Source organism: Boleophthalmus pectinirostris, unplaced genomic scaffold (genome assembly GCF_026225935.1).
Source record: "Boleophthalmus pectinirostris isolate CB_2022bp ecotype Guang Dong unplaced genomic scaffold, ASM2622593v1 HiC_scaffold_9, whole genome shotgun sequence".
NCBI classification, from domain to species: domain Eukaryota; kingdom Metazoa; phylum Chordata; class Actinopteri; order Gobiiformes; family Gobiidae; genus Boleophthalmus; species Boleophthalmus pectinirostris.
In genome coordinates this window covers 16,020,221-16,047,280 of record NW_026571541.1, presented here as the reverse complement: position 1 = coordinate 16,047,280, position 27,060 = coordinate 16,020,221, and the positions used below count along the sequence as shown (strand labels likewise).

At 38.4% G+C, this 27,060-nt stretch overlaps 4 protein-coding genes across 5 annotated transcripts in view; 2 read left to right on the top strand and 2 right to left on the bottom strand.

The window, feature by feature from the left end:
• The first annotated feature begins 207 nt into the window (after positions 1-207).
• thyn1 (thymocyte nuclear protein 1) lies at positions 208-2,293 on the top strand. 2 transcript variants are annotated; one of them, XM_055147670.1, is made up of 8 exons: positions 208-388; positions 570-620; positions 686-888; positions 1,441-1,509; positions 1,610-1,702; positions 1,778-1,873; positions 1,965-2,115; positions 2,203-2,252. In XM_055147670.1, the coding sequence occupies exons 2-8, from the start codon at positions 572-574 to the stop codon at positions 2,250-2,252; spliced, it is 711 nt and encodes a 236-aa protein (XP_055003645.1). In that variant the 5' UTR covers positions 208-388; positions 570-571. The 2 variants fall into 2 exon arrangements, with proteins under 2 accessions (XP_055003645.1, XP_055003646.1); XM_055147671.1 differs by having other exon boundaries at positions 210-620; positions 2,206-2,293.
• Positions 2,294-2,353: 60 nt separating this feature from the next.
• On the bottom strand, positions 2,354-5,298 carry LOC110163589 (vacuolar protein sorting-associated protein 26B-like). Its single transcript, XM_055167030.1, has 7 exons — positions 5,057-5,298; positions 4,654-4,971; positions 4,345-4,501; positions 4,106-4,270; positions 3,854-4,029; positions 3,623-3,765; positions 2,354-3,518 (listed from the first exon to the last, which is right to left on the bottom strand). The coding sequence occupies exons 2-7, from the start codon at positions 4,874-4,876 to the stop codon at positions 3,381-3,383; spliced, it is 1,002 nt and encodes a 333-aa protein (XP_055023005.1). The 5' UTR covers positions 4,877-4,971; positions 5,057-5,298; the 3' UTR covers positions 2,354-3,380.
• A 358-nt stretch (positions 5,299-5,656) lies between these two features.
• jam3a (junctional adhesion molecule 3a) lies at positions 5,657-13,138 on the bottom strand. Its single transcript, XM_020928778.2, has 9 exons — positions 13,007-13,138; positions 8,464-8,535; positions 8,267-8,380; positions 7,955-8,107; positions 7,489-7,691; positions 6,985-7,084; positions 6,765-6,894; positions 6,629-6,680; positions 5,657-6,548 (listed from the first exon to the last, which is right to left on the bottom strand). The coding sequence occupies exons 1-9, from the start codon at positions 13,068-13,070 to the stop codon at positions 6,513-6,515; spliced, it is 924 nt and encodes a 307-aa protein (XP_020784437.2). The 5' UTR covers positions 13,071-13,138; the 3' UTR covers positions 5,657-6,512.
• Positions 13,139-16,598: 3,460 nt separating this feature from the next.
• Positions 16,599-27,060, top strand: part of igsf9ba (immunoglobulin superfamily, member 9Ba) — a 28,491-nt gene continuing 18,029 nt past the window's right edge. Inside the window, exons 1-3 of the mRNA XM_055167029.1 lie at positions 16,599-16,858; positions 24,066-24,263; positions 26,102-26,248. Coding sequence (XP_055023004.1) covers positions 16,795-16,858; positions 24,066-24,263; positions 26,102-26,248 — 409 coding nt within the window. The 5' untranslated portion in view covers positions 16,599-16,794. The remainder of the gene's footprint in view (positions 16,859-24,065; positions 24,264-26,101; positions 26,249-27,060) is intronic.

Sequence of the window (27,060 nt, the reverse complement as noted above, 5' to 3'; positions counted from 1 at the left end):
TGGTAACCGGTAGCCTGTCTTGTTTTCAGGTTTTTCTGTCATGTCATTTGTTAAACGTGTTGTGATATTCAGATAATAATCTTTTCAGCTTTTTTTTTTAGCTGAAGTTTGTACTTTTGTCTCATAAGAGCTTAGCTATTGACTAAATGTCTGTGAGCCCGCGCTCGTTGTCTGCAGACGAGCCAAAAGCGGAAAGACATGAGGCGGAGACAGAAGCGGAACTTTCACCGGAAGCACCGGAGTGGCGCTACGAGACACTGGCACAAATACACAAAGACGGGTACAGAGACGACTGGAGCATCGTCCTCCATCTATGGAAGATCTTATTACAGATCCATGCCTCCATAACGTTTATCAGATTATTAGACTCACACACAGCTGTACTCAGGTTAGACTCGGTTCTGCATAAGTTGTATTACCCAATGTTTTGCGGTTTCTTTTAGGTTAGAAACTATATTTAGTTTAGCAACAGAAAAGACATCTCACTGTATAACCACTTCTAAACCAAAAGCTCAACTTCTTTTCCGCCGTGTGCCTACTTTTTATCGCTTGACCCTGTGTTTCATAAGAGATGGCTCCAAAGAAAAGGACCAAATTTAGTAAAACATTAGCAGTTTCAGGTAACTATACACCATATAATAACCTATTGTTTAGTTAGGCCTATTGACTTTAATTTCTCACACAGGTGAAGCTGACTTTGCTTTGGATGGGGGTGATGAAACTATGCCATCTGCAAAGGATGTTGATAAAACAGCAGGGAGCAGGAGGAAAGTTGTAAGTTCAGTTAAAAGTGGAAGTAAGGACACTGCAGACACTGCCCCTGAGTACAGTCACTGGCTGATGAAGTCTGAGCCCGAGAGTCGACTTGAGAATGGCATTGATGTAAAGGTAAGATGACCTTTATTTGGATTATGTGTGTTTAAGTAGTGTTTCTTCCCACAACTTTTTCAAAGTCTGAAATTGACCCTTGTCCCTTACAACATAACAATTACATATGTATTCAGGCTATTGCATAATGTAAAAGTGGCCATACCTTGTTACTAAACTCATACTCAAACTCAAACCAAACTCATCTGTTGTGGCAGCAGTGACTCTAATGCAAATTGCTATTGTGTCCTTAGACAAGACCCTTGACCCACATTGCCTATAATGTTAATGTGGTGCGTGAGTGATTGCTGTTTGGAGGGGTAGATGATGCAGATTGGCACCTTCCATCAGTCTACTCCAGAACAACTGTGGCTACAATATTAGCTTGCCACCAGTGCAATGAATGAATACTATACGAACTTGTAAAGCAACTTTGTGCATCTGGAAAAGCAATATATAACTAATGTATTGCTAACATGTATTATTATATTATATTCAAATTGTATTATCACAGAGCACCTCATAAAATAGTCAAAGTTAGGGGACTACAGTTTTTGTCTTTTTGTTTTACAGTTTGGGATTGAAGATCTAAAAGCTTTGCCTGATCAAACTGGCTGCTGGGATGGAGTCCGCAATTATCAGGTAAAGTTTGAAAGCATATCATTCAATACACAGATAGGCCTTCATAAAAATGTAGAGATGTGTTTGTTTTTCTCATTGTTTTGGATTTTGTTTTTTATAGGCACGGAATTTTATGAGGCAAATGAAAGAGGGACAGTTGGCTTTCTTCTATCACAGCAACTGCAAGGAGCCAGGCATAGCAGGGCTCATGAAAGTAAACCACTTTGATCACAAATTGAATGGAATTTTCACAGTATTTTTCTTAACTACTAAACTGTTTCTTTTGTAGATTGTGAAGAAGGCATATGTGGACCACACTCAGTTTGATAAAAAGGATGTTCACTATGATGCATCAAGCAAACCTGAAAATCCCAAGTGGAGCATGGTCAAATATTTCACTTATAAATAGCTGCTGCAATGTACTGTTTAATACCATTCAAACAAATTTGATTACATTTTTGTTTCATACCATTTAGGTTGATGTCCAGTATCAAAGAATGATGAAGCGATATCTTCCTTTGTCAGAGCTTAAAAAGTACTATCATCAGCACAGTGCAAAAGAAGGACCTCTAAAAAACCTTGCTCTTTTTACACGAGCAAGATTGTCAGTTCAACCATTAACTAAAGGTGAGCAAGCTATTTTTCTCACGATAATTTCACTTTCATGTAAGTGTTGTGATAGAAAAGTGATCGTAACATTTTTTTTATTGACAGAAGAATTTGACTTCATGCTGAGTTTAGAAGACAAGGACCCATTGGTATAGTCCATATTGTATATATATATATATATATATATAATTTTTTTTTTTTTTTTTCAGAATGTGTGTAAATAAAGATTTATAATTCAATAAAACAGCATTCTCACTAAAGAGTGCACACATTTTTCTTTTATTTAATTTGTAACTAAAGTAAGTGTTACTGGTTAGAGAAGCCATCGAAGAGTATGCAAAACTAGGACTAAAAAGATAGTGGACCAAACATTAAACTTTCTCTTAATCAAAAAATACAATTACAAGAGTTTGACACAATCACTTAAATTTAAACTGTCACAATTTAGCAACAATTTATCTAACAAAGATCAATGAGTCTTAAGTTTCTCATTTGGCATCAGTTTAGTAAATCTTTAGTTGAAATAAGAAATAAATCATTAATAGTATTTATTATGGAAATGATAAAAGGTAAGAGAATCGTATTTGCTTGATAAATGTTAGGCACAACCTTCAAGTTTCTAGTAAAGTTAGAGAAGACTTCTTACTATCCAGCTTTAGTACAAATTCCTTAGAACACGTTCTGAACACCACTGGAATGCTGAGGAAAAGCATGGAGAGAGATTCTGACGTTCTGTGTACTTAATTCTCTCACAAACTGGGACAGGAAAAGGTAGGCTGGACATATTTACAGAAATAAGAGAAGGATAATACTAGGAGGGATTGAAAATACATTTCAATCCTCCCATCAAAATTTCCAGTGCACACATCCAAATGCATTGGTGATGAAAGCAGTGCATTATGGTTTCAGGTTACACCTGAGACCTTAAATGATTAGGAATTAATTACATTTGGAATGTATGAAACATAAAAATGAGTAATTACAAATTTAGCTAAGAAATTGAAAATGAGAAAGACAATGACAAAACAGAACGTGGTCATGTGAAACTTAGTAAATTACATACTTTTTACACAGTGTGAGAAAGACCAGAAGTCTCTGAAATCATGGCAGCAGCATGAAGCCGCTTTGAGATGCAACTCTTCTGTTCCATTGCGGATGTTAATCTCCCTTGTTCCTCCCTCAGCAGTGAGTAAAATAGGTGCTACACCAGATACATTATCAGTCTGTCTGTCTCTGCCATCTGTAGAAGCAGGAGTTTGTAACAAGGCCATAGGCAGTGCAGTTTACCCACTCTCCTCTTTGGCAGCCTGTTCCAGTGCACTCTCTGAGGCCGCTGAGCCCTCAAACCTCTGAGATGCTATGGCTGCCTGGTGAGACATGCTTTTCCTCACCACATCACCCTTTCTCCATAATGTGATCTCCTTCAAGAAAACAGTAGAAGACATATTACAAAATATACACAATCAAAGTTAAGTCTCTAAGCCACATTCATTTCAAAAGCTTTTATTTGTAACCCAGTTTCTACCTGCTGTTTGAAGTATCGCCTTTCTTCTTCATCTATCAGAACCAGGTTCAGGTAGTATCGCACTGAGAACTTTTTGTTAATGTCCCTCATGGTGGGAGTAAGGTCATAGCCAGCCAGAAACAATCGAATTGGAATGGACTCACCTAAAAGTAATAACAAATACGATCAAAACAGTCTAAGACCTATTTTGTTACAGCAACTGAGTATTCTGTATAGTAGGTGTGTTTTTACCCCTGACTGGTGCACCATCCATAATTTCATACTTTGCAATGGTGTCATTTTCGTGGTACACACTAGGGCCAGTTCCTGTGGTCTCACGTTTGATTATGTCAATCTCCATATGTTTTATTTTGATCCTCACCAACAAGAAATAGATTTTACCCACAATTACGTCTTTTAGGTGGTACCTGGACAAGTAATTGACAAATATTTAAAGAGTAATATCACAGTTGTTAAGTAGTAGTAATAGTAGTAGATGCATACTTGGACTTGTTGTATTCAAACTCTATGTGCAAGCAGTCTTCAATGCCAACTTCCATCTTGATGGAAGAGTTCAGCTCAGGGTATGTGCTCAGTGTGTGCACCACAATGTCCATTTCTTTACTGATGTCATTCAGTCTTCTAATCACAGTGGCCCGAAGAAAGTATCTGTAAATGGGACAAGGAAAAGTGTTTTCATCATGTAGTCACAACTGGCACTGGAATATACTGGCAATACTCACCTTAACTTTACATTCTGCCCAGTGTATGATTCATAAGGTTTTTCAACATGAGTGAACTCAAAGTCAAAGGTCTGGGACTGAGTGATCTCACCGGGTCGAGCAAGATCTTTGACAAGAGAGACAAACTCATGGTGATTTCCTCTGTCGTAGTACAGCTCTGAAAGAATGAAAGAAAAATACACAATTATTAAGAATTAATATTAACCTACTCTAATAGGCCTACTTTTTATTCCGTTAATATATAGTCTTTAATAGTAGCAATTGGCTCTTTTCTGATAATAAGATTAATTGTTGTCATTTGTCTCTTACCTATTTGACCAACAAACTCGATTTTTATTCCTTGGTGCTCCAGCCTCTTGCCCGGGGTTTTCAGTGTCACGTTAACCTTGCCTCCAACAGTTTCACCGTCATAGAAAAGAAAGTATTTGTCTTTCTTTCCATCTTCAGTCTTGTGTTCAGCTTTCTTTCTGGTCTCAGCGTCATTTAACACAACATCAATTTCAGCACTCTGTCCGAAACTAAAGAAACTCATTGTCACGGCCCCCGTGTGCAGCAGAGGACAGTCCTATGACTATCCCGTCTTCCACTTGTAAGATAAGAGGCTCCTTTACACTTGTATGTAAAAGCCTGTTGATGTGAACCGGGGTTTGAAGCAAGTATTAACGCTGTTACGAAGCAACTAAGATGATTTTTATTTATCTTTTTTTTTTACCTCGCTGCTACATGTCCATGTTCTCTTCAAATCAACAATCAAAGTAGCACAACCAAATCGCCAAATACTGCAGCCATTAGCGCACGATCTGCTCCAGCCCTTGATGCGTAATGTTTACGGCAAAGACCGCAAAGGTTGAAATTAAGCTGACTTTGCTAATTATAAAATCGCCCTACTGTCATTATATTTTGTTTTTCAAGAGAGAAAACTGAATGTTGTCAAATGAACAGGATGTACGCCATCTACACTTGCACAATTACATCCGGGTGGAGCTTTTCAAAGTAATATTAAACTCCTAAAGCTGCTTTTATTTATTTATTATTATTTAACACTGACCTATTCTAAGTGGAATTAAATAAAAAATAAAAAAAAGTGTTACACGTAGACCTACATAATAAACACATTTGGGATTACATAATAGAGGTTTGTTGTTGTTTTATTATTATGTCTTGAGTCTTAGTTTTTAACTGATTTATACTCAGGGTCCAGAATTTGTTGCTAGACAGACCCCAGTCTTTAGCTTATGTCACTTTATGTCATTTTAACATGCCCACAAGATCAAAACATTATAGTTAAATGATTTAATAGAAAAAACATGAACATTTATGAACAGTGGAGACTTCCTGAGTTGGTACACAGATCACTGGCACTGACAGTTGTTGAAGTTAACATTTAACACACCAATACACTTGACAGTAAATACAGTACATGTTTCAACAGTTTTATTGCCATATTTACAATAAGGTATGGAGCGTAATAAAAAAAGAAATTAAAAAATGAAAACTATATTTTTTTATGTACAATATATACTGAAAATTCTGAACAATATGTCCAATACTCAAAATATTAAGTATAGCACAGAAGGTCACTTATACAAAGAAACAGCACTCCATAATAAATGATATGTACCATAGTACATTTTTGCAGCATTGTTAAATATGTATACGTTGCTCAATCAAATGTATATGTTCATTAATAGATTTTAGTTTTATTCTGGTATCGATACAATGACTTGTAAAATTGTGCCTTTCCAAACTGCAGTTTTTTGCCATCTGCTACTTATTGCCAGTGTACCTACTACAGTGTATTTACATTTTTTCACATGGGAACACAAGATGCTTATCCTATGAAAAGTCAACAGTTCTGTAAAATCATGTACATTGTAGAAAATGTATCAACAGTTATCAAAATTAAGTTGATTATAAAACTGTTAAGGAATGAAACCTCCTCCAGCTAATACTGAAATGCAGGAACACAAACGAAAACAAAATTCAACATCACAAAATATTGTGAGATTATAAAAAACTGATATCAGTGCCACAAAATGATATTAAAAGGACTTTGGCAAGTTGGTGATTGGATTGGATGTGCATCAGTCAGAGAATTATGTGCCTTGTTACACTTCAGACATTACCAGTCGTCACACACGAAGGGTGTTTTATCTCGTCTTCAGCTGTCAAATAATGAATGAAGACTTGTGGCGGAAGTGCCCCTGTTCAAATAACATAGAAGCAATATAACTACACAACAGCCTTTTTATTTATTTTGCTTCTCTTTAATATTGTGCTTTACCTCATCCGCGTCACCATAGTCAGTGCCATTATTCTGTGCTGGCCAGTTGTAGCTGCAAAACATACAATAACCATAACTGACAAAAAAAACCCAGCAAAGTGGTGTATTGGTGATTATATTTAATAGTGGTCCCAACCTATTCTCGTTGTGGCCTTTTTTGTTAAAACAGCCGCGCCTGAATGTGTGACAGATGGTGAACGACACACAGAAGAACACGACCACAGCTCCAAATGACTTGAGGAATATCCCGAGGATGTCGACATCATCTGCACACAGGCATGAGGACAGGATGTTATAAACGGTTAGCTAGATTTAAGAAATTCTACGGTTTCACTAAAACATAAACTAACACTCACAGACTTCCATCACCATCCCTGGACACTGTGCAAAGCCAGCGTCATTTTTGGCTTGGCAGTAGTACTCCCCTGCATCTTCTTTCTTCACTCTTTGAAATTTCTGCGAAGACATTAGTGGAGCTATTTATATAAAGGCATCACCCTGTATTTCACTTGTTAATATTCTTAAAGAGATTGTGATGTGTGTTATGTTATTACATACACAAAAGTATTACTTTATCCACTTTCTATTAAGCTATAAGACAACAGGTCCCCACCTCTACATAGTGGGATTTCCCGCCACATGAAGTGGATTTTTATGTATGTGTTTTTATTTATTTTTTAATGAAAACAGGAATTTTCAGAGCATGCATGAATCAGCTGAAATACAACTCTGAGTAACTAATACTGAGAGTAGTCCATTTTACCCAGTCCCTTTAAATTAGTCAATTTAAATCCCTACAGAATCTTTTTTCTAGTAGCAAGACAAACAGGATATAATTTTTGTATTGTACTGTCTCTCACCAGGCTGCCTGTGTCTGGGTTGATGCTGTAAGAAGAGTTGGTGAACCGGGGGCTGGCTTTAGGGTCCTGAGGCAGCTCTTCATTGTTGTGGAACCAGCGGTACTGAGAAGCTGGGAAGCCCTCGTTCTCCAGACAGCGCAGCTCAGTGGACGTTCCTACAGTGACTGCCTCAGGCACACTGCATCGCGGGACTACAGGTTTTACTACGCACACACATAAAGTTACAGTGCTTGTTCAACCTCTTGAAAAAAAAAGTATGTCTATTTCATGCATTTTAACAAAGCAACGTCCTTCCTTTTTGCCAGAAAAGCATGACATGTAAATGAACTACATCAACAGCCATTTTTCAATGCAATGGTACTTGGTACGGCTTTCTATATAGAATGTATAACATCAATACATGTAAAATGTATTTACTAAACAAAAAATACAATATAATTAGCACGTAAAGTAACCCTGTTTGTACCTCTTACAGCCAAACTGATCAGGATTTCATCAAAGTCCCTCTGATCGTCAATAGCTGCTACTTCACAGCGGTACTCTGCTGTGTCAGAGCGAGTCGCATTGAAGATCAGAATGTTGGCTGGCTCTCGGAGTTGGGCCCTGTGCTCCAAGTCGCCTTTTTCAAAAGAGGAAACTGTTGTTACAAAGGCTCATTCAAACACACAGTGCGACTTCACAGCCCAATAAGACCGCCAACGTTCTCACAATACTTTCATTTAGCAAAGCTTTGAAAAAAAGGTGAAATTACTCTATTTGCAGTAAAATGTCAGATTACCTGCAATCTTGTTCTGAAAGTAGACATAACTTGGCACACCATTTTTTATCTTTTTCCATTCAATTCTTGGTTTGTTTGTTGAAATAGACTCTATCAAACAGGTCAGCTCAATGGCTGTGAAGAAACAGAATGAATGAAAACACAGGCTCAGGCATCAGGGATCAGGATGAGAAAAGCTACTTTAATGTATGTCTTACGCTCAAACTCATTTGCCCACACGATCTTGTCCGTGGTGCGGAGGATTACGCTTAGTGATGATGGAATGTGACCTAAGAAAGAGGAGGCAAAACGCTGATTAACCCTGATACCACAGCACACACCATCAATAACAGACGTTACCATGCGTCCACCACACTGCTCCAAAAAGTGGATTAGAGCGATAAATACAGAGACGGACATGGAGCTGGAAGATGTGTATTTAAGCATAAAGACACCCAACTAAATACTTCCTGTTTGTATTAAGAAGATTAACACCTAAAGATACTGATGCAGCTTTGTGCATCAGTATCTTTAGAGTTTGTACCCAGTAATACATTGCACTGGTATTGCTTCAAGCACACATTTGTAATGCTTGAGGGCAATATGAACTTGTGTTAAATTTCTAAACTTGAATTTTACATTGATATTTTAGCATGGCATGCACACCTGATATCCAAAGCAAATTTGGTCAGTGGGATTTAGATCTGGTCCTGTTAGTTAAATAAAGAAAAATCTTCTTTAAGCAGTATTGCATATACGTTTGAAACCATTTTATATTGAAAAAAAGCTTTTTCAGCTGTTTAGAAATATTGGTATTAGCAGACACTTCACTGTCTACACTGAAGTTGTGAAATACATTAAAAGTAGTTTTGTCCGGAACACTTTGCTATTTGAGAACAATTGCTGACTTTCTCCTTTTAGTGAGTATGAGCTAACCTGTCAGTACACAAAGTACCTTCAGTTTGGTACAAGGCACAAAGTGTCTCTCTGACAGTTGTCAAAGGGCTAATATTACTAGACACCTCAGTGTCCTCAGACCCACATCTGGTTATGTGACCATGTGCAGTCTACTGTATAAAGCCTGCTCTCAGTTTGGTGAATACAGAGAGAATAAAACAGAGTGAGTTTCCTGTCAAAAAGAGCTGATCTCAGACATGGCCTGTGTCGCTCCCAGCGGACCAGCGGTTATGTCCTGTTTGAATGACAACAAGCCTCTGAAGAGCAGCCTCAGACAGTCAAAGATGTGTCACTCAGTGCTCATCTGAGAATGAATTATAAAACCATAACAAACCTATTTTAATCTTGCACAAAGGGTTATACTAATTGAAATTATGGAAATATGGAGGATTGTAAAACCTTTGGTCACACTTAAGTCTACCAAAATGTTCTTTTCACAGACTAAAGCCTCAGAAATATGCTCTAAATTAAAATATTAAGCAAACACAAAAAAGGAAAATATCCTTATATTATAATGTACTAGTATAATAGAATGGGTCAGAACTAAGAGACATCAGTACAGTATCACATGTAGCATTTCAATGAATACAAAATTGTATTTTTTAATATGAATTATTTTTATCTAAAAGTGATGGGAATGCATATATCTAACATTAAGAGTCCAGTGTCAGTGTTGATTTAATTAACTGTTCTGGTTTTCCTCCGGCAAAAACAACACAAGTTAGAGCTTATCGCTTGAGTGCTCTCCTCAAAGCAATCAGTGTTATTTGCAAATGTCAGCTCCTAATGCAACAGACAAGTTTCGCCATTTTTCTTAAACAGGGTCTATATACCCTATAATTAACCTCCTAAACATTTACACCATGTGGTGATAAAGAGAAGAAATTAGAAAATGATATACTTTACAAACCCACATGTATTTACTCCCAGTGTTTGGGAACAAACAAACAATGTCTCTATTGGGCTGCAGAGCTACATTCAGCGTCTGTGTGTGCGCCTTTTCCAAATGTAATAATTACTGGGTACACATGCTTCACGCTGAGTAATGAAGGCGTTGAGACTGCCAGACAAGACAAATGAACGCTGAATTAGAGCTACAATAATCATCAGGGACAGCTTTCAAAAGATGGTCCCGTCTAGCCTAGAGCATTCTGGGTATTTAGTCCAACTAGCCTTGTTAGCACACAAGTGACCCTAAGACACAATATAGTGCATCTCCAAGCCAAGAAGTGTTAGCATATAGCTCATGCTCAAGCTATGGAGACATGTCGCCATAGCATGGTCCGGTCATATGTTCACATCTGTGCACAGAAGCCAATGAGGTTTGACTCCCAGGTCCCCGCTTCCGTCTGTTGCTGATTTTCCCACTGTGTATCAAAGGCTATTTTTACCACTACTCTGGCTGGACATCCTGCATAGCCACAAGGAATACTCTGGTTAAAGTTATAGTCACGCTTCTTCTGTGCTTCTTTTAATGAATCAAAACAGTCCACCAAGAGAAGATTTAGTACGATTAACTTGTCTGAAAATTGTTTATTGATTTTAATCAGTATGGCTTGAGTCTGTTGGTCTAAGATTCAAGGACTAATCTGGTCCTTGGAGACCAACCTTTGTTGTGCATCACCCCTCCCCTTCAAAAATGAGGTCAGCATTATTCACAAATTAGCATAATATACACTATGTGGTTTTAGGTTAAATTAGGATATGAGGCTACAACTAGGCCATGGGAAAAAACATCTTTGTGTGTAACTAATGTGACATTTGAATAAAGCACAAAAGATGACCCACAATGTATACTAATGAGAAAATTGTGACAATAAGCAAATAGCCTAAATTCTCTCCAGTGCAAAGCAAAGAAGGTTTATAATACGCCGGCCTTAGAAATCGTGTTCCTAAACAGACACATTCTGCAATCCTCTTAGGCGCTAAATATGAAAACAACTGCCCCCTTCTCCCCAAACAAAAGTCACATTTCTATAAAAAGATATTTTCTCAGACATTCCAATGCAGCAAAAATATTCTTGAAGACACAGTTCTCTCCACAAAACATGAGTGGGACCAAGGACCCAAGGGACTCACATACTAGGCTGATTGTGTAATAGGAGCTGCGCAGATATGTCAGGCTTACAGAATTATATTATCTAATGTAACTGTATATTGCATTATGTTTTAATTAAACCAGAGTGGGTTTCTCAATCTTTAATCACTAGTCTTGTGAAAAAGCAGAGGAGATTGTATAAAATATACATTTGTATGTGAAAAGTCCCTTTTTGGTGTTTATTGTCAACCAAATCATCCACCTACTACACCTACTAACCCTCAATAATCTTCATATTGATTTGAAATTTATAGTGTCCTTCCTGTTGTAACCTTGTCTCGTTATTCAGGCCTGCAAACAGCTCAAAAAGTAGCCTTAGATGGTTGTAGTTGTGGCTCACTGTGCAGTTTGGTCCTCTTTTATAATCTGATTTTGTCCTTGTTTAATCCTGGTTTAGTTGTTTGTCTTTATATAGTCTTGGCTTGTTCAGGTTTAAAGTTGGTGGACTACTGAAGAAGCCAAATATGTCCTTAAATGGAAACTATTTATTCATTCTTATAGCTAAAGGCAGCCAACAAGCCTGTAAATTCACGTTAGTAAAGCTTGCTTGACCAAATGAATAATGCCCCTCCTTAATTTAGCATTGCACATTTACTCCAAATCAAACGCAGCTCAGTCACCTCAAAGCAGAGTGTCACAAACGTTACATGCTGTGGCATCTGTGTCAATCTCTCATGTTGTTTGATTCACACTCGGCAGAAGGACCTAGGTCAGGGGTTCAACGCTGACTGACGCAAACTGTCATTTAGAAAGTCCCCCTCCACTGCCCTGTCCAATTCTAAGAGAGCACCAGGGTGACCCTCTCCTCAGCACACACGTACACACGCACAAGTGGATACATCATCTGAGCCCGCATCAGCAGCATTGATCAGTCGCCTGCAAGCTCCAGCTGTTATGGGCACAGCCATGTGGAAGCATATTATGAGCAGCATCCCAACTCTCCATGCCTGACGGTCCACAGCAGATGTCCCCAACCTGCTTCTCTAAAATAACACTGGCTAGCATCTAAGTTACTCTGCAGGATACTAGGTCAGAGCATGGTTGTCTCATAAACAGTGTTGACTTTTTATTTTAAGTTATCGCATACGAACAATCTAACAGCATAATTCATGTAGTTTTGCTTTTTCCTTATGTCTCTACCTAGTGGTATCTTTTTCATCATTGCCAGTAAAAACACGCAGCTTTTCTACCAAAAACTTTGACTTCAGTTTATAGAAGCAGAAAGTCGCAAAATTGTACTTTATGAAGTATTTTGTTGAGCTTCAGCATTGTCAAATGCTCTCATTGTCACATGTCAACACGCAAGACATCTAGATTTGCCCAGGTGTTTTGGGAAATCAGTCGTTTGTAATAGTTCTCATAAACGTGTAATGGTCAAGTAATAGTAGTTTAATAATGGTGGGCAAATGACACGCGGTTAGAGCCACAGGACTCAAAGTCAATAACGTCGTTTTGCTAGCGTTTAGTAACAATATTTTTTTCTGAAAAAGTTGATCGATTTTCACACTGGAAATGTCGTCATAAAATTACTATAATTTCTGTTTAGTCCAGGGTTTCGGTTCAGTGGATTTTACACATTGGCTCATACGGCAGCGCTAGCTCTACTCCGCCGCGGCGAGGTTAGCCAAACAGCTCCATAACAGCTGTGCTTTAGTCGTCCTTCAACACTTGCACGATGTGATAAAGAAAAAGCACGCAAGGCTTACCCAGACTTATGTAGAGAACAAGACAAGGCAGGAGTCGCACCATCGCCATCTTGCCGCCTCTCATTTGTCGGTACAGTAGCACACACTCAGCACCTCTGCTCGGAGAGGTGTGGGGATGGGGGCAGAGGGAGAGACACTGGTGGATGTTGCCACAGAGGAGTTTCCATAGCTACAGCAGCGGGGACCGAGGGGGCTGGACCCTGGGTACTGTCTGACAGGCGACAGACAGGGGGCGTTTCACATTCTGTACGCAACCCCCTTCACTGCATCTACTATCTAATATTCATTACTAACTTCAACCTATACTAATCATATAATACTTCAATTAGCCAACAACAGTATTTTCCAATAGCAGTTTTCTTGCAAATTAACATGTTAATTATCCTTGAGAGCAAATATATACCTAATCAACAATCTTGACATTCATTGGGCTTGCTGCATATTTTCTAGTTGTTGGCTTCTCTGTTTAGAGCTACTTATTTTTTATTTTTTTTTAGAATACTTCTAGGTTTAATCCCATTGGTCCTGTTTTTGTTTTTATTGCTTTCAAACTGGGCCTTTATTTATCAGTTTGTAGCCCAAGCTTATGCTACATGTAAGATGAATATCTGAGGTGAAAACTAAGGTAAAAAAAAATCACGAAATTAAGAATCACTTACGTATGTAAATTTGCTAATGTAAATAGGCTAACATAACTACACCAAAACTGTACACACTAAAATAATCGCCGTTGATTGGATGTTTTTTAATCAACCACCAGATGGCGGTGTAGAATCATATATTGTTCTACAATAAAAATGCACTTACATATCATGCACATGGGACATGAACATTCAGTGTATAATTAAGGGCACCTTTTCTGTAAGTTTATAAGACCTCCACAGGTCTTTCAGGTATTTTATTAGTCATTGTTTTTATGGTATGACAACAACCCTCTGAGAGCTTTTCAGAAAGAACAGATAGCAGATAACAATATAACAAACAACTTAAATCCATAGGCTCTTTATAGTCCCCTTCTGCTCTTCTTTTAACCAATAGTCTCTTTGATACTAGGACTCCAAACTGGGCAATGCTGACTGAAGAGAGATGTGTTCTCCCTTCCTTGTTTTATTTTAATAGTGAAGTCTATCACACACACAGGAATATAAAATACATCTTTGTTATAAGTGCAATAATCAGCCAGATGTGACTGCTCTCCAATTAGCCATGCATCCTGCTTGTCCTACTAAGGAAATGTAATGGGAACTAAAAAAAAATCTCTTTCTACTTTTATGTGTAATCTCAGCACCTTGCAATGGAGCACAAAAAGCACTCTGTAGCTCAATTAACGCTGTGGTATTAATAGATTTCACAAACTGAAAGACCGATGCACATGAAGAGATGTTAGAAGAACTTGCTATGGTGGTGCAAAGAGGGTGTGACTTCATAACTACATAAAGATGCTGAGTTATTTTCAACATAAAGTGTCATCACATGGCAAAAGTGTGTTGCTTCATTATAGTCTCATATTTTCACATTCAGACACATTTGGCCAAGACATTTGACAAGTGATCCCTGTCTGAGCTGCAGCAGAGAAATGCAGTGTGACTTTTAGGCCCTGAGCTCATCTCTCCAACCCCACAATGTGACATAACAATATCCAAGAAATAATCAGCTTGTTTTATCATTAAAAGTTACTACCCACAATTGAAATGTGTTATCATTAAGTCAAATAAATAATTGTTATTGTCACATGGATAAGTTGTTATACTGATTGTGTGTGTGTGTGTGTGTGTGTGTGTGTGTGTGTGTGTGTGTGTGTGTGTGTGTGTGTGTGTGTGTGTGTGTGTGTGTGTGTGTGTGTGTGTGTGTTTTATCACAGTGATTTGTGGATTTGTCTACACTTCTGAACATTTTCATAATCACAAGAAAAATCATCATGCAATATTATGTATGCTTTTTGAGAAACTGAAATAATATAGTATAGTAGTGACATTATTTTGATGTTAATTATTAACATAATTAATGTTGTTAATCATATTGTTAAGATAAAAATGAAATCATCATTAACAATGACATTTTTTAAAGTCACTAAATATATGATTTTTTAGCCAACAAACTTTTTTTGATCATTTTGCTTGCTTTTATTGCATTGAAAATTGTACATTGAGCAAGCTTGCAACTCCACAAACCAGATTCTTATTTGTCCTGCAGAAGGGCTTGTTTCCAAGGAGATGTTGTTCCTTTTGATATAATAGTATAGTGGTGTTTAGCATAAAACTCTCTCCATGAAGAATGTTCCAAATTATGGTTTTAACTTTCTTTTACTGGGGAGTCATGCATGTGATGTGCTATCTCCAGAAAGTTATATAGTGTACCTTAAAAATGACTGATAAAGATGAGTTTGGCAACTTGTCAGACAGATGTGACAACTCTGAAGATAGATGACAGAGAAATAATGTAAATTATACTGTAAATTATTAATTATACAATTTATGACACTTTTATATCATTGACAATTTATAGCTAAAAGTTTAATAGTGGCTTTATAAATGACCAGCTGCATTCTGACTGTATAAGTCACTTAAGTGGCCAACAAATCCATGTCAAGCCTTGTGAATTTCAGAAAATGTTGGTACTTTACAAGGGACAACTAAACCCAAATACCAATGCAATATGCCTCTATGGAATAGTAATGGAAAGATGTGTTTTAGCTTTTTGCCGTGACATCTTTAAATGTCTTTACGTGATTAATTATTAAAATAAAATTAGGCATAAAAATAGTCTGCCAGACGGCACATTGGTCATATATTTAGCATATAGCCTAGAGATGCAAACTGCAAGCTCAAATAGAGGGATGAGAGGCTGACATATTGCGGCTAGTGTAGCTTTTTGCCTATTTTCAGGACGATGCGAGACCTATTGCTTTCTTGTTGTAATCGCGCGCGCAGACGGTTTCAGCAGCCAGACTATGCGCCCTAGTTGGTGTGGTCATGCATGAAGACAGGAAGGCGGCTGGCTTATCATCTCTAAGCATGTGTGGGCAGTGGGCATCGTGATCCAACAGCATCAAAGAATGAAAAAGCATGTTTATTTGTATTTGTCACCACACCCTTCACATGGTGCCAGACGCAGTGCACGGAAGCGTCTGAAAAGCGTTTTGCGCGTGTAACGGCGACATGACAACAGCCGGGGGCTATGGCTGAGCGACAGATGAGTCACATACACACACGTAGACTCGCTCGCCCAGCCTCACAGTGTAGGCTATGTGCTGCAGCAACCATGATGCTGATAAAACGGAGTAAATGTACAAAGGAACGCGTGGCTCAATGGCCGTTGGGTGTTAATGGTGCACGTGGGGCCACTTTATGAGAGGTGTTTAAAGATGTGGACACGGCTTACTGTCAATGCGCATGATACTGCGGTTCCACTACTACGGCACGCTCCAACTCACCTTGCTTCTCCTGTCATTCGGGGTGCGGGCTGTACAAGGAACCAATACACGCCCCAAAGCCTCAATCAGCAGCCAATGGAATGATGGCAGAGGCGGACCTGTGGCTGCATTCTCACACTTGGTTTCACTATGCGCTCGTAAAAACGGCCCCGTCTACTACAAACGCGGCGGTGCAGGTGTTCTGTCTCTTCGGGAGAGGATGCGGATGGAAGGACGGGGGAGGGAAGGGAAGAAGGAAAGAAAATAGGAATATGAAAATGCGGTTCTGCTAGGAGACCGTGTGGCGCAAGGTCGAATATGAAAGATTGCTTGAACGGGGCACTTTGCGTGGTATTAGCTGGTCGGCAATAGTACTATGATTTGGTATGTGGCCACTCTGATAGCAAGTGTATTCAGCACCAGAGGAACGGCCGCTCAAGGTGAGTTGAAGTGCAATATATGTTTTGCCGCACGAAGCGTGTTATTTCTAATGTCTCCGTGTGCACCTGGTGCCGTGTGCCGCTTTCGCATGTCATTTCCATGTGTTAGGTCATATGCACTGTGGGCTGCTTCATTCTCTCAAATGGCTGAATATGTCACGTGAAAGTTCAACCTAGATTATTGATATGGAAGATTTGTCATCTGTTTCCCCCCGTGGTTGTGGTTGGCTATTCCAGACATTTGAAATACGATTTCTGCACATTGGCTGAGGGTTAGGCCCGGATTGTGGTCCATGTACACGTCTCCTCTGTGTAGTTGTAAAATATCAAACAGCTAGGGATGCAACGGCGAGGCTGCTGCTGAAGGCAATGTGTGCAACAAAGCCTACCGTGAAGCAGTCCCATTTGAGTTCTCTAGAGAGGGGTGTGACCGTCTTAGTCCAGAAGATGGAAAAGTAGCTAAATAATGCATCACGTGTCAGATAAAATGCTCAGCCGAATATGATAGAGTACAATGATGCGCGCGTGCCATTCATATGCTGATTTTCACGCAGCATCTATGAAGGGCCGTTGAGCTGAAACACTGGGGGATCAGCCCGCACGGAACAAGTGCTTTACACTAATCAGCTCTGGAATAACTAACAGCACAGTATCGCTTTTGTTCATATTTTCTTGGCACTCTCTTATTGACCCATGTACTTACTTAACCTTGCTTTTCCAATCATGTCCAGACGAGGGAGACATGTGCCAAGCTGTCGCCTGGTAACTGATCCCAATGACCCCACAAACCCAGTCAAAACTGGTCTGCACTCAAATCAAGTTTACTCCTGCAACGAATCTTCTTTTATGTATCCTAAAATATGACATTAGAACCGTGTGTTTTGTAAAGCTGCATTGTGTCAATGGGTAAATGCTTTGCACATTTCTCTGAAACACATGTGCCTATTGGCTTCCAGTATTTAAGGGGTAGTTATACAATTGGTTGCACTATAGAAGTCACCTGCAGATTTTTTTCTCAACATAAAACTAAACAATAATTATGTATGATAAAAAAACAATGCAGTTTTATTTTGTAATGTCCCAGCTGGGGCAAAAGACAATGAGAGGCCTATTATGTGTAGGCTATATCTAATATAAGAATGTCTGTTTGTGCCCTTAATTTTGATTAGATTTAAATAATATTTGTCTAATCTTATAGATTAGTTAATGTGTAAAAAACAAATGGCCGCTATACTTGAAATCAATGAGAATGAGTGTGTGGTCAGATTTGTATCTTTTGCCAAGTGCTCATAAAGGAGGTAGCATATGGTCAGGGAAACTCTAGGTTAGTTCAACAAAGTCAATGGTGACGTGGCACCAAATCAAGAAGAGATGAGAGGGATGCTTGTGGCAATATAGAAGTAATGAACTGTCATTGGCGAATGTTGGACAGTAGATATTTTGAGTATCACTCACCAAAGCTCACTGTTTCTCCACAGCGTCCTGTCCTGGGACCTCACTTTAAGTGTTTTTGGAGCTGGATTTGGGCCAGTAGTGCACAGTTTTCTTTGTGTGAGCTTCTCCTGGTAGTCTTATGGGGTTTGTGCATGTCTTGGCACATGTTGTTCTTTTATTGCCTTTTTGATGGCAGACTCTAATATTACAGATAGGTATTTAAATAATCACAACAAGTCAGTTTTTGGTCAAGGAGGCATATGTTGAAACATGTCTTCACATTTATCTGTTTGTATTATTCTGTGATGGTTTGCACTTCTCTCGTGATTAGATCAATATATCAGTGGCTGTTGACTCACACCTTTATTGTTTTTTTGTTTTTTTTTAAATTGACAACAAACAAGATGTTTCTTATGGGGCCTGCTTCAGGTCATATACATACAGGATCATGAAATCTGTCTAGAACAATGAAAAAAATGTAATCGCATTTGTGGGTCTTTTAAACATTAAACATTTAAAGGATCTAAAAGGAAACGTAGAAATAAATTTGCTAGTTTCAAGTACCTTTTCCATGCATGGTTAGATTCTGCTCCTATTATGTTGTAAATAAAGTGTCATGTGTGATTAGAAAACATTCCCAGATGAAGTTCAAAATGTCCTCTTAAACACTTTTTATAAGAGAAAATGGTTCACACACTTCAATCATGGATCAGAAGTGATTTAAGGATTGTGTATTTTGTCAATTAGCAACTAATGTTTGTAAGATAGAATGGTTATTTCCGTTTTAGTTTGAAGTTAAATATTTGGGGATGTTTTCTTATAATAGTAATTCCAATCAAACAAGAACAGTATGTGACAAGTATGTGTTTTCTTTCAAAGGTTCCACAATATAGCGTTAAATGTATGCAGTGATGCCTCCATGCCAAGTTACAGATCTGTGGAGCCACTTTCAATAAGGCTGAATGTTTTTAAAGATACTGAATTGAATTTACCTTTGAACTGCCAAATTACAAGTTTGACTTCACTTTGGTCTTTTTCCCCTAATGCCACAGGAAGGTATTGCTACTCTAGAGTTCTTTTCTCTTTCACTACATCTAATGTTGATTGGATAGAAAAACATGGAGCATATGCATTTAGCCTCTAGGAGGAAGCCTGCTGTTGAATTATGTAGGCAGTGACCTGGTCAACATAAGGGTGATTCACTTAGCAATTCACAGTTTACATTACTTTATAGTCGGGCTGTGCAATTAATCAAATTTTAATCAAGATTGAGATTCAGTCTAATTGTCAATGATCAGCTTGGGTCCTATAAATCAAATGGTTCACAGCCAATCTTTCACCAGTAAAAGCATGTGGTTAGAAGGAAGAGTAAGAAATGTGACTATTCGTTTATGTTAAATGGCACTGATTTAATTTTGAATTTATATTGACAGCATTTTTTTTTAATAAGACAAGAATAAAACTGAAAAAAGATGTTCAGTTTCAGCCCTATATAATCAAATTATTTCTCAATAATCTATAAATTCATAAAACCTATACATTAATACATTTTTTTCTGTGTAAAAGTGTACCCAAATATTGTCATGTCATCTTGTCATTATTCACCATCATGGTTTCAAACTGTCTCTTGCATCCTCATATTTACAGAACTTTTTTTTTTTTCTTTTCTTGAGTGTTTTCATCCATTGCAGGACAAATACAGTAACCAGTCAAGGCAAACAGCATAGTTCATTCTTGCTGTACTGTACTGAAGACCTGCTGGTTGTACTATAGGTTGTGTTGCTATAGTGACGGCTGGAGTGACTGCACATGGAGCGTGATGTGTATCGTCTCATTATGAGTAAAGCTTACTCTACTGTAACTGGCCTGTGTCTGACTGAGCAGCTCACCACCATTCACTGTGGGTTTTACACTGTAACAACGTACCTGTGACAAAAGGTCTAATTTTGTTTTAATTATTTTATAATTCAACCAGAAATGTGTGAATATGGTGTTATTTGAACCAGTATGCGGCTATGTGGCTCTACAGTGACTTACAAACATAATGGTAATTTGCACAGCTCTTTGAATTTTTTCTCACTGGCACTGGGGAGAAAAAATGAAAAAAAAAACTTTCTGTCTTGACCTATGAGGATTGAGTAAACCTATGTGTAACAAATGGTCAAATTGCCTAGCTCATGTACCGGATTTAGGGATGGGAAGATTTTGTGCCATAAGATATACAAGATAAAACAGTATGTAGCACACATGCGGAGAAAAATCTTAATGTTTTTACAGTTGGCATAGAGAAAAAGAGTTTGGCTGGTTATACCTTTGAGAAGCCATATCAAAAACAGTTTTACAATGATCACAAAGTCACACCTCTTCTTAAATTTTAGTAACGACATGGATGTGTACCTTTGTTGCTTTGTGTTGAATGGTAATAACAGGCCTACAGTGGTAATTGTTAGTAGCAGAAAAATTCAATTGTGTAAAATGGACAAAAGCTTTAGAGTGAAGACGTTTCGCCACTCATCTAAACGGTTCTGCTCCTAACTGAAGCTAATACACCTATTTGTCTACACTTTCTGTTTGTGAGTTAGATCTCTTAACTTAGTGTAATTTCAGTGTAATTAGCTCCTTCCCGCAGACAGATATAAGGCAGTGTCCCACCACCAGCACTTGGAACAGAACTGAAAAAGATGCATGGATGAGCAGTGAAATGTCTTCTCTTTAAAACCTTTGTCCAGCTGAAATATTGAATGAATTTTTCTTTTGCTATGGATCCTGCTTGGATGACTCAGGGATTATACAGACAATTGTTAGTAGTAAGCATTGAAGTTTTAATAGTAGAACAATGATATGGTGAGGCACACATAACAACAAACTTAACACACACAACAAACTTAACTGTCCACTTTTAGACTCGAGATTGGTACTTCACAAAACTTTATTACAAAATTCAGTGCGACTTCATTATAGCTGCTTGTATTTTCATGTCATATAATCATTTCTTTACTCAAATGAGAGTACATCTAGTCTCCAAAGCAGGGTCTATGTTGTAGCTGTGCCCTGGGTATGTGCCAGCTCTTCCTCTCCTTCCTCAGCCAGTCATTCCCAGTGGAGTCTCCTCACAAACAAAGCCTGCAGCATTGTGGGAAAGCCAGTTTTCAGCTCATGTGCTACTGGTCAGATGGTCTACTCTGCCGCCTGCTACATCTTCATTTCTTAGGAAGTATTTGCAATATAATTCAGGATCATAGGATTTAATAAGTAAGAAAGGATAATCTGTATACTGTATTCCATCAAGTGTGTGGCTGAAATGTGCCTGTAGTATTCAATAAATACGTGCGAGAAAATGCACAAAGTAAAATATTTAATTGTGACATTTTTTCAATTACATGTTTTTTATTGCTGAAAACCCTGTGCAGTAAGTGTTACAGTGAGTGGGGTCACCACTCCACAGATCTGCTTGTCTCCATGGTTAAGTGGATAATTTTGTGTGTTGCTATCATGGTTACAGATTTTATGGTCGATAAATTTAGGCAATAAGACTGCAAGCTGTGTTTGAAGTACAGACTAACTTCATCAGAAGGGCTTGTTCTGTGCTCAGTGTTTTTGATTTACTGTCCACTGGGCTTGATGTGGTGCCACTTATGTTATATATTTGTGTGCATCCAAATCTAGACAGTGAGCTCATAGTTTTGTCTGCAAAGCTCATTGTTGTTTTGCTGACTTGTTTAAAATGTTTTATACACAAAAGAAGAACATGAGAGGCAGATAATATAATATAATAATACAAGAAAACCAACCTTTAGAGATCATTTTTAACAATCTTCACATTGTGTCCAATTCAGTGATTCAATATTTAAATTTATATGTATGTAAAAGAAAAGGTCTGTGCAGCTCAGATAAAATACTCTCGGATCTATTCTATAATAGTGTTTTATAGTCAATGTTGTGTTAGGGTCAAAGACAGCCATAGTTCTCAATAATAACACAATTAATCAGATTTGACAGCAACATCTTTATGGATTCAAACATAGCATTTATTTGTCTTTGTTGTGCAGTGTTTTTTTCAGTTTTTGTGTTTGTTTGTGTTGTTATACTGATGTGCACATTTTGAATGTGCACATGTTAACATGCCCTGTGTTTATTTGGATAATTTATGTGACAGCAGAATAAAATACGCCTTCTTCAGCATTGAAAATCAGTGTCATAAAACCACCATAAACTGATGAAAAGATATAAACCATATTGGTGTGGGATTTATTGTTCTGATTTAAGGAGATCCTACTCTACATAGCATAGCATTTAGCCTCACTGCAACTTTATGTGTAGACTTTTACAGTGCCAAAGTCATCTGAGGTTCCTCTTATGTGTATTTAAAAGCTTGGCATAGGATATCACCTATAGACACTATTGGATATGTTCCCCCCATAAACCTCCTGCCTTCATTTAAGAAATGGAAATGGCAAGCATCTGCTGGTGGTTCTCATATATCACACTGTAGTGTAGCCTGTACTGTAGTACAGAGAGCTGGAGTGTTTGAACATCATAACAGCAGTGGATTTGAGCAGTGGGCTCAGGTCGAGCTCTTGTCAAGTGACTGGACTTACTTCAACCAAACAATGTCTGCACTGTTTGCATACTTACAGGAGTCTGTTCTTTTATTATTTTGTAACACACAAATACAGACATTCAGGACCACAAACAAAATGTGCACTTTTTAGACTACCTTTGGGCAGATTACTATGTTCATCTGATGGAAGCCACTCTTAAGTGAAGAAAATGTGAAAATACAAGTGGTTAGCATCAAAATTGGTTAGATTCGTACATGTGAGCACTGAAACAACTCTGGTGAAGTTTGATAAACATAAAGAGGAAGACAGAGTATATGTGCTGGATAAGAATTCAATGAAAATTGACATTATGTACACAAATCATCAAGAAAAAGCCTCACACACTTCATAGCCTCTATATTTAAAGCCGTTAACCATACAGATTCCAGTACAGTATAGGCATTTAACTGGCAGACAATATGACCACTTAAATAGTGTAATTTGATGAAATTGGCTCTGGTTCTGTTCAGAATCTGATCTGGCTCAGTTCAACAAAGTGGATTAACTCAATCACAGGATAATGCAGATTAAACTGCTGACCACAATCTGTGAACAGCACATATTATGGACAGAGCTCCTGTTAGAAATTTTCGTATTTAAGTTTTCGTACGCACGTGTGAGGCACACTGACATAATGGCTTCACAGACAAGACTCTCTGTTCCTCCTGAAGTTGTTTCTGTAAAGGTGTGTGTTCTAATACAGATGATAGTGCTAATGAAAGTGTGAAGTTATTCAGCTCCTATGCCTCTACAGTGAAACGTCAGCATTTGTCTTTATCCCTGAAGTGATTTTTCCCCTGGGCGAGGCTGGGAGCCATGCTTTCTCTGACGCTGGAGATACAGCTGGTTCAATGCGAGCAGAGGTGGCAGCTGTAGAAAATCTATCCAGAATAACACTGCTGAGGCAGGTACCGACCTCTAAGTCATCTGATAGGTCAACTCTGGGCTGCAGGACATCTGTGGCCAAACGCCAGGCCTGGTGTTGCTCACAGTTAGGCTCATAGAGCTCATAGCTACTGCCAGCTCAGCTCAGCTCTTTGACAGCCCATATACAGCTACTTCTGTTTGGACAGGATATCAATACTCTGATGGTTAAAGCAAAACAGTGTAAGGATAATTTTAAAATAATTAATTGAAATTAGTGTTAAATCTGAACATTTTATGTTCTCCAGGTGCCCACGGTGTGAGAGAGGAGCCCCGGTTTGTGACGGCGCGCGCTGGAGAGAGCGTGATCCTGGGGTGTGACGTGTCCCCTCCCCTGGACGGCCAGCAGCCCCCATATGTGGTGGAGTGGTTCAAGTTTGGAGTGCCTATTCCCTTCTTCATCAACTTTCGATACTACCCTCCTCATGTGGATCCGGAGTACACAGGTCAAGTCACTGTATTTTGATTGATTCTATATGGTGCTAAGCATGTTTGGGGATTTTTTGAACAAAAAGCTATTGGCTATGCTAAAGGCTCTGCTTCTGAATGAATCTCTCGCTGTTTTAATATGGCCGCGTCTGAGCAGAGCTGTAAATAACTGCCTCAGCAATTTACTGCTGCATTGTACATGCATGACTTCCACCAAACACCACAGAGTAACTCTAAATTGACATAAAGTCTACTCATACATAATAGCATAATTGCTTTGTTCTGTTCTTAATAATTTGAAATGTTGTGTGCGGGGGGCTTGTGTCTTTTACATGAGTCCATTGGTGAGCTATATTACTGCTCATTTCACAGCCTTTGATTTTACCAATCATTTCACGCATCAGCATCAATATTTAACTTGGTCATTTTGAAGTCTGGACCTGGTTAAGCAGAACGGGGTGGCTATGTGGCATAAGCCCATAGCTGAGGTATTATTATTATATGGGCTAATGGGATTTTCATCACAAAAACTGAAAGGAGAATGGAGCAGGCTGGCCAACTCAGCATTCTGCATGATGTCTGAATGACCTTCCCCTCAAATGGCCCTTAGTGAGTTGCTGTAGGAGCCTTGGTATATCCTCATATCTCTGTGCTGTCCTTTCAAATGAACATAAACACACAAAAGGTATGAATGAATGTAGGTTTTGTATGAGGCAAACATTGCAGTTAGACCATACTAATTACTTTGAGATAAATAGTGATATAGTGCTGTATAGTGTTGTGACTGTGTCTAGTCTAATGTTTGAAACATACAGGTGAAAGCTCTGTGTAATGTGATGTGAACACACTGTTTCTGTGATGAGCACACAGTATGTACAGTAACAGTGCTGATGCCCAGGGCCAGTCTGACAGTCTACAGCAGCTTCTCATTCTGACAAATGGCTGAGCCTGATCCCTACCCTTCACACCACCGCGCCCCACTCAGCACTTCAATGGACAGGCAAAAATAGACATGACTTTTTAAGTCCAGCCTTTTACTGCTAGACTGCAGCCTCCACTCTTTTTCCCTTTCCTTCATTGATTTTCTTTTAACAAAAGCGTCAGTTTTCTAACCCAACAAAGGCAGAAATCTGAAGACCGGTATATCTTAAATCAGTTTATTTATTTTGATCTTTAGCTTTTAGTTCAAGTCAGTTCCCTCCCTATAGATCAGTATACGTTCTACTGTGTGTCTTAACCAAAATAAACAGAATTTGGCCCACATCACAGTTACAGGGGAATGGTGTATCTCTGCTCACATGTCAGACACAGCAGCAGAATGGTGGAGTTTGTCTGGCTCTGTCAGAGGCAGCTGTCTGGAAGCTGCAGACAGAACGCTCTGGAATTGTCCAACTTCTTTCCTCTTTTCACAGTCATGAATAAAAGAAGCTTCAGTTATTATACTATTAATTGTGTCTCAGACCATTTTGGATTGCTCCAGTATCATCTTTATGGTGGTCCTATATGAGTTCACCTACAGGGTCAAAGGGAAAAAAATTGAATTTTAAAGATTTTGGACTGTATGACTTGAATTGTTTGCTATTTAACACTCAGTTCATAAGTATTTTAAACTTTCATTAGGGGCATTCACATTTTAGAGATTAAACTATGAACAGTTAAACACAATATTCACATGTTTGAGGAGGTTTAAACTTAAGCGTTAGCAGGTTTTATACATAACATCCACTAGAAACAGAATACAACATTACCTAGATATTAGCAGCTTTTACAATATGCTAATTGTGATTTTGATTTGATAGTGGTTAATCGTGCATTTAAGGCTAGACTGATCCTGACTGCAGTGTTGACTGTGCAGGTCGAGCCTCTCTGCATGGGAAGGCCTCCCTGCAGATCGACCCTGTGCGCTCGGAGGACCAGGGCTGGTACGAATGTAGGGTCCTGATGTTGGAGCAGCAGTATGACACCTTCCACAACGGCAGCTGGGTGCACCTCACAGTCAACGGTGAGTCCCTGTCCCACTCACCTTAAATACAGCACTGCATTTTACGGGAACAAACATCTATTCATAGTAATTAGGACTGTAAAATATGTGGCCCTGTGTAAAACTACTAGTGTGTTAACAAAAAATTAACATTTGAAACGTATTTCTATCTCAAACTCTCTCTTTTTTTTTCTTTTTTTTGTCTAAAACCAATACAAATGGTTCAAATAGCAGCAATGGTACTAGTTCGAGTTTCGATTAGTTTCTGGAATTTTGGAATTTAGTTCATTTCAGTATCTACGGGATGGAGTTTAACAAAATTGTAATCACTCAAAAATATGACTTGCACTAATATTTTGTACACTGACTGTTGCATTACCAAGACTTTCAGTATATAATAAGTATAATTTAAACACATCTTGTTGAGTAAGAAGAGAAATGAGAGGCTGTTGAGCAGAGAATTGATTGTGGTCTGTTTGAAGCCGCTTGGACAGGGATTGTCTGATAGTCTGAAAGCTATCAAAGTGATGACAGGGCAGGAAAAAATCTGCACCTTTGCATTTCACAGGACTGGCCCAGTGCTGCAGAGGATCCTGAATGAAACACACCTACACCAAACCAGCTCACAATAATGCCCCTTTAAACAGCTCTGTTCTGAAAGCTTCGTATCGCATGTTAGCACAAAATATAAACAGCCCATTCTGAAAGGCTTAAAACATGTTTTAAACAAAAAGTATGCAAGTATGAGTTGTGTGTTTTTTTATTCACACATCATTGAGTAATCTATTATTATTACTTTATCTCTAAGTCAAAATGCTCTGTTCTACCTTGTG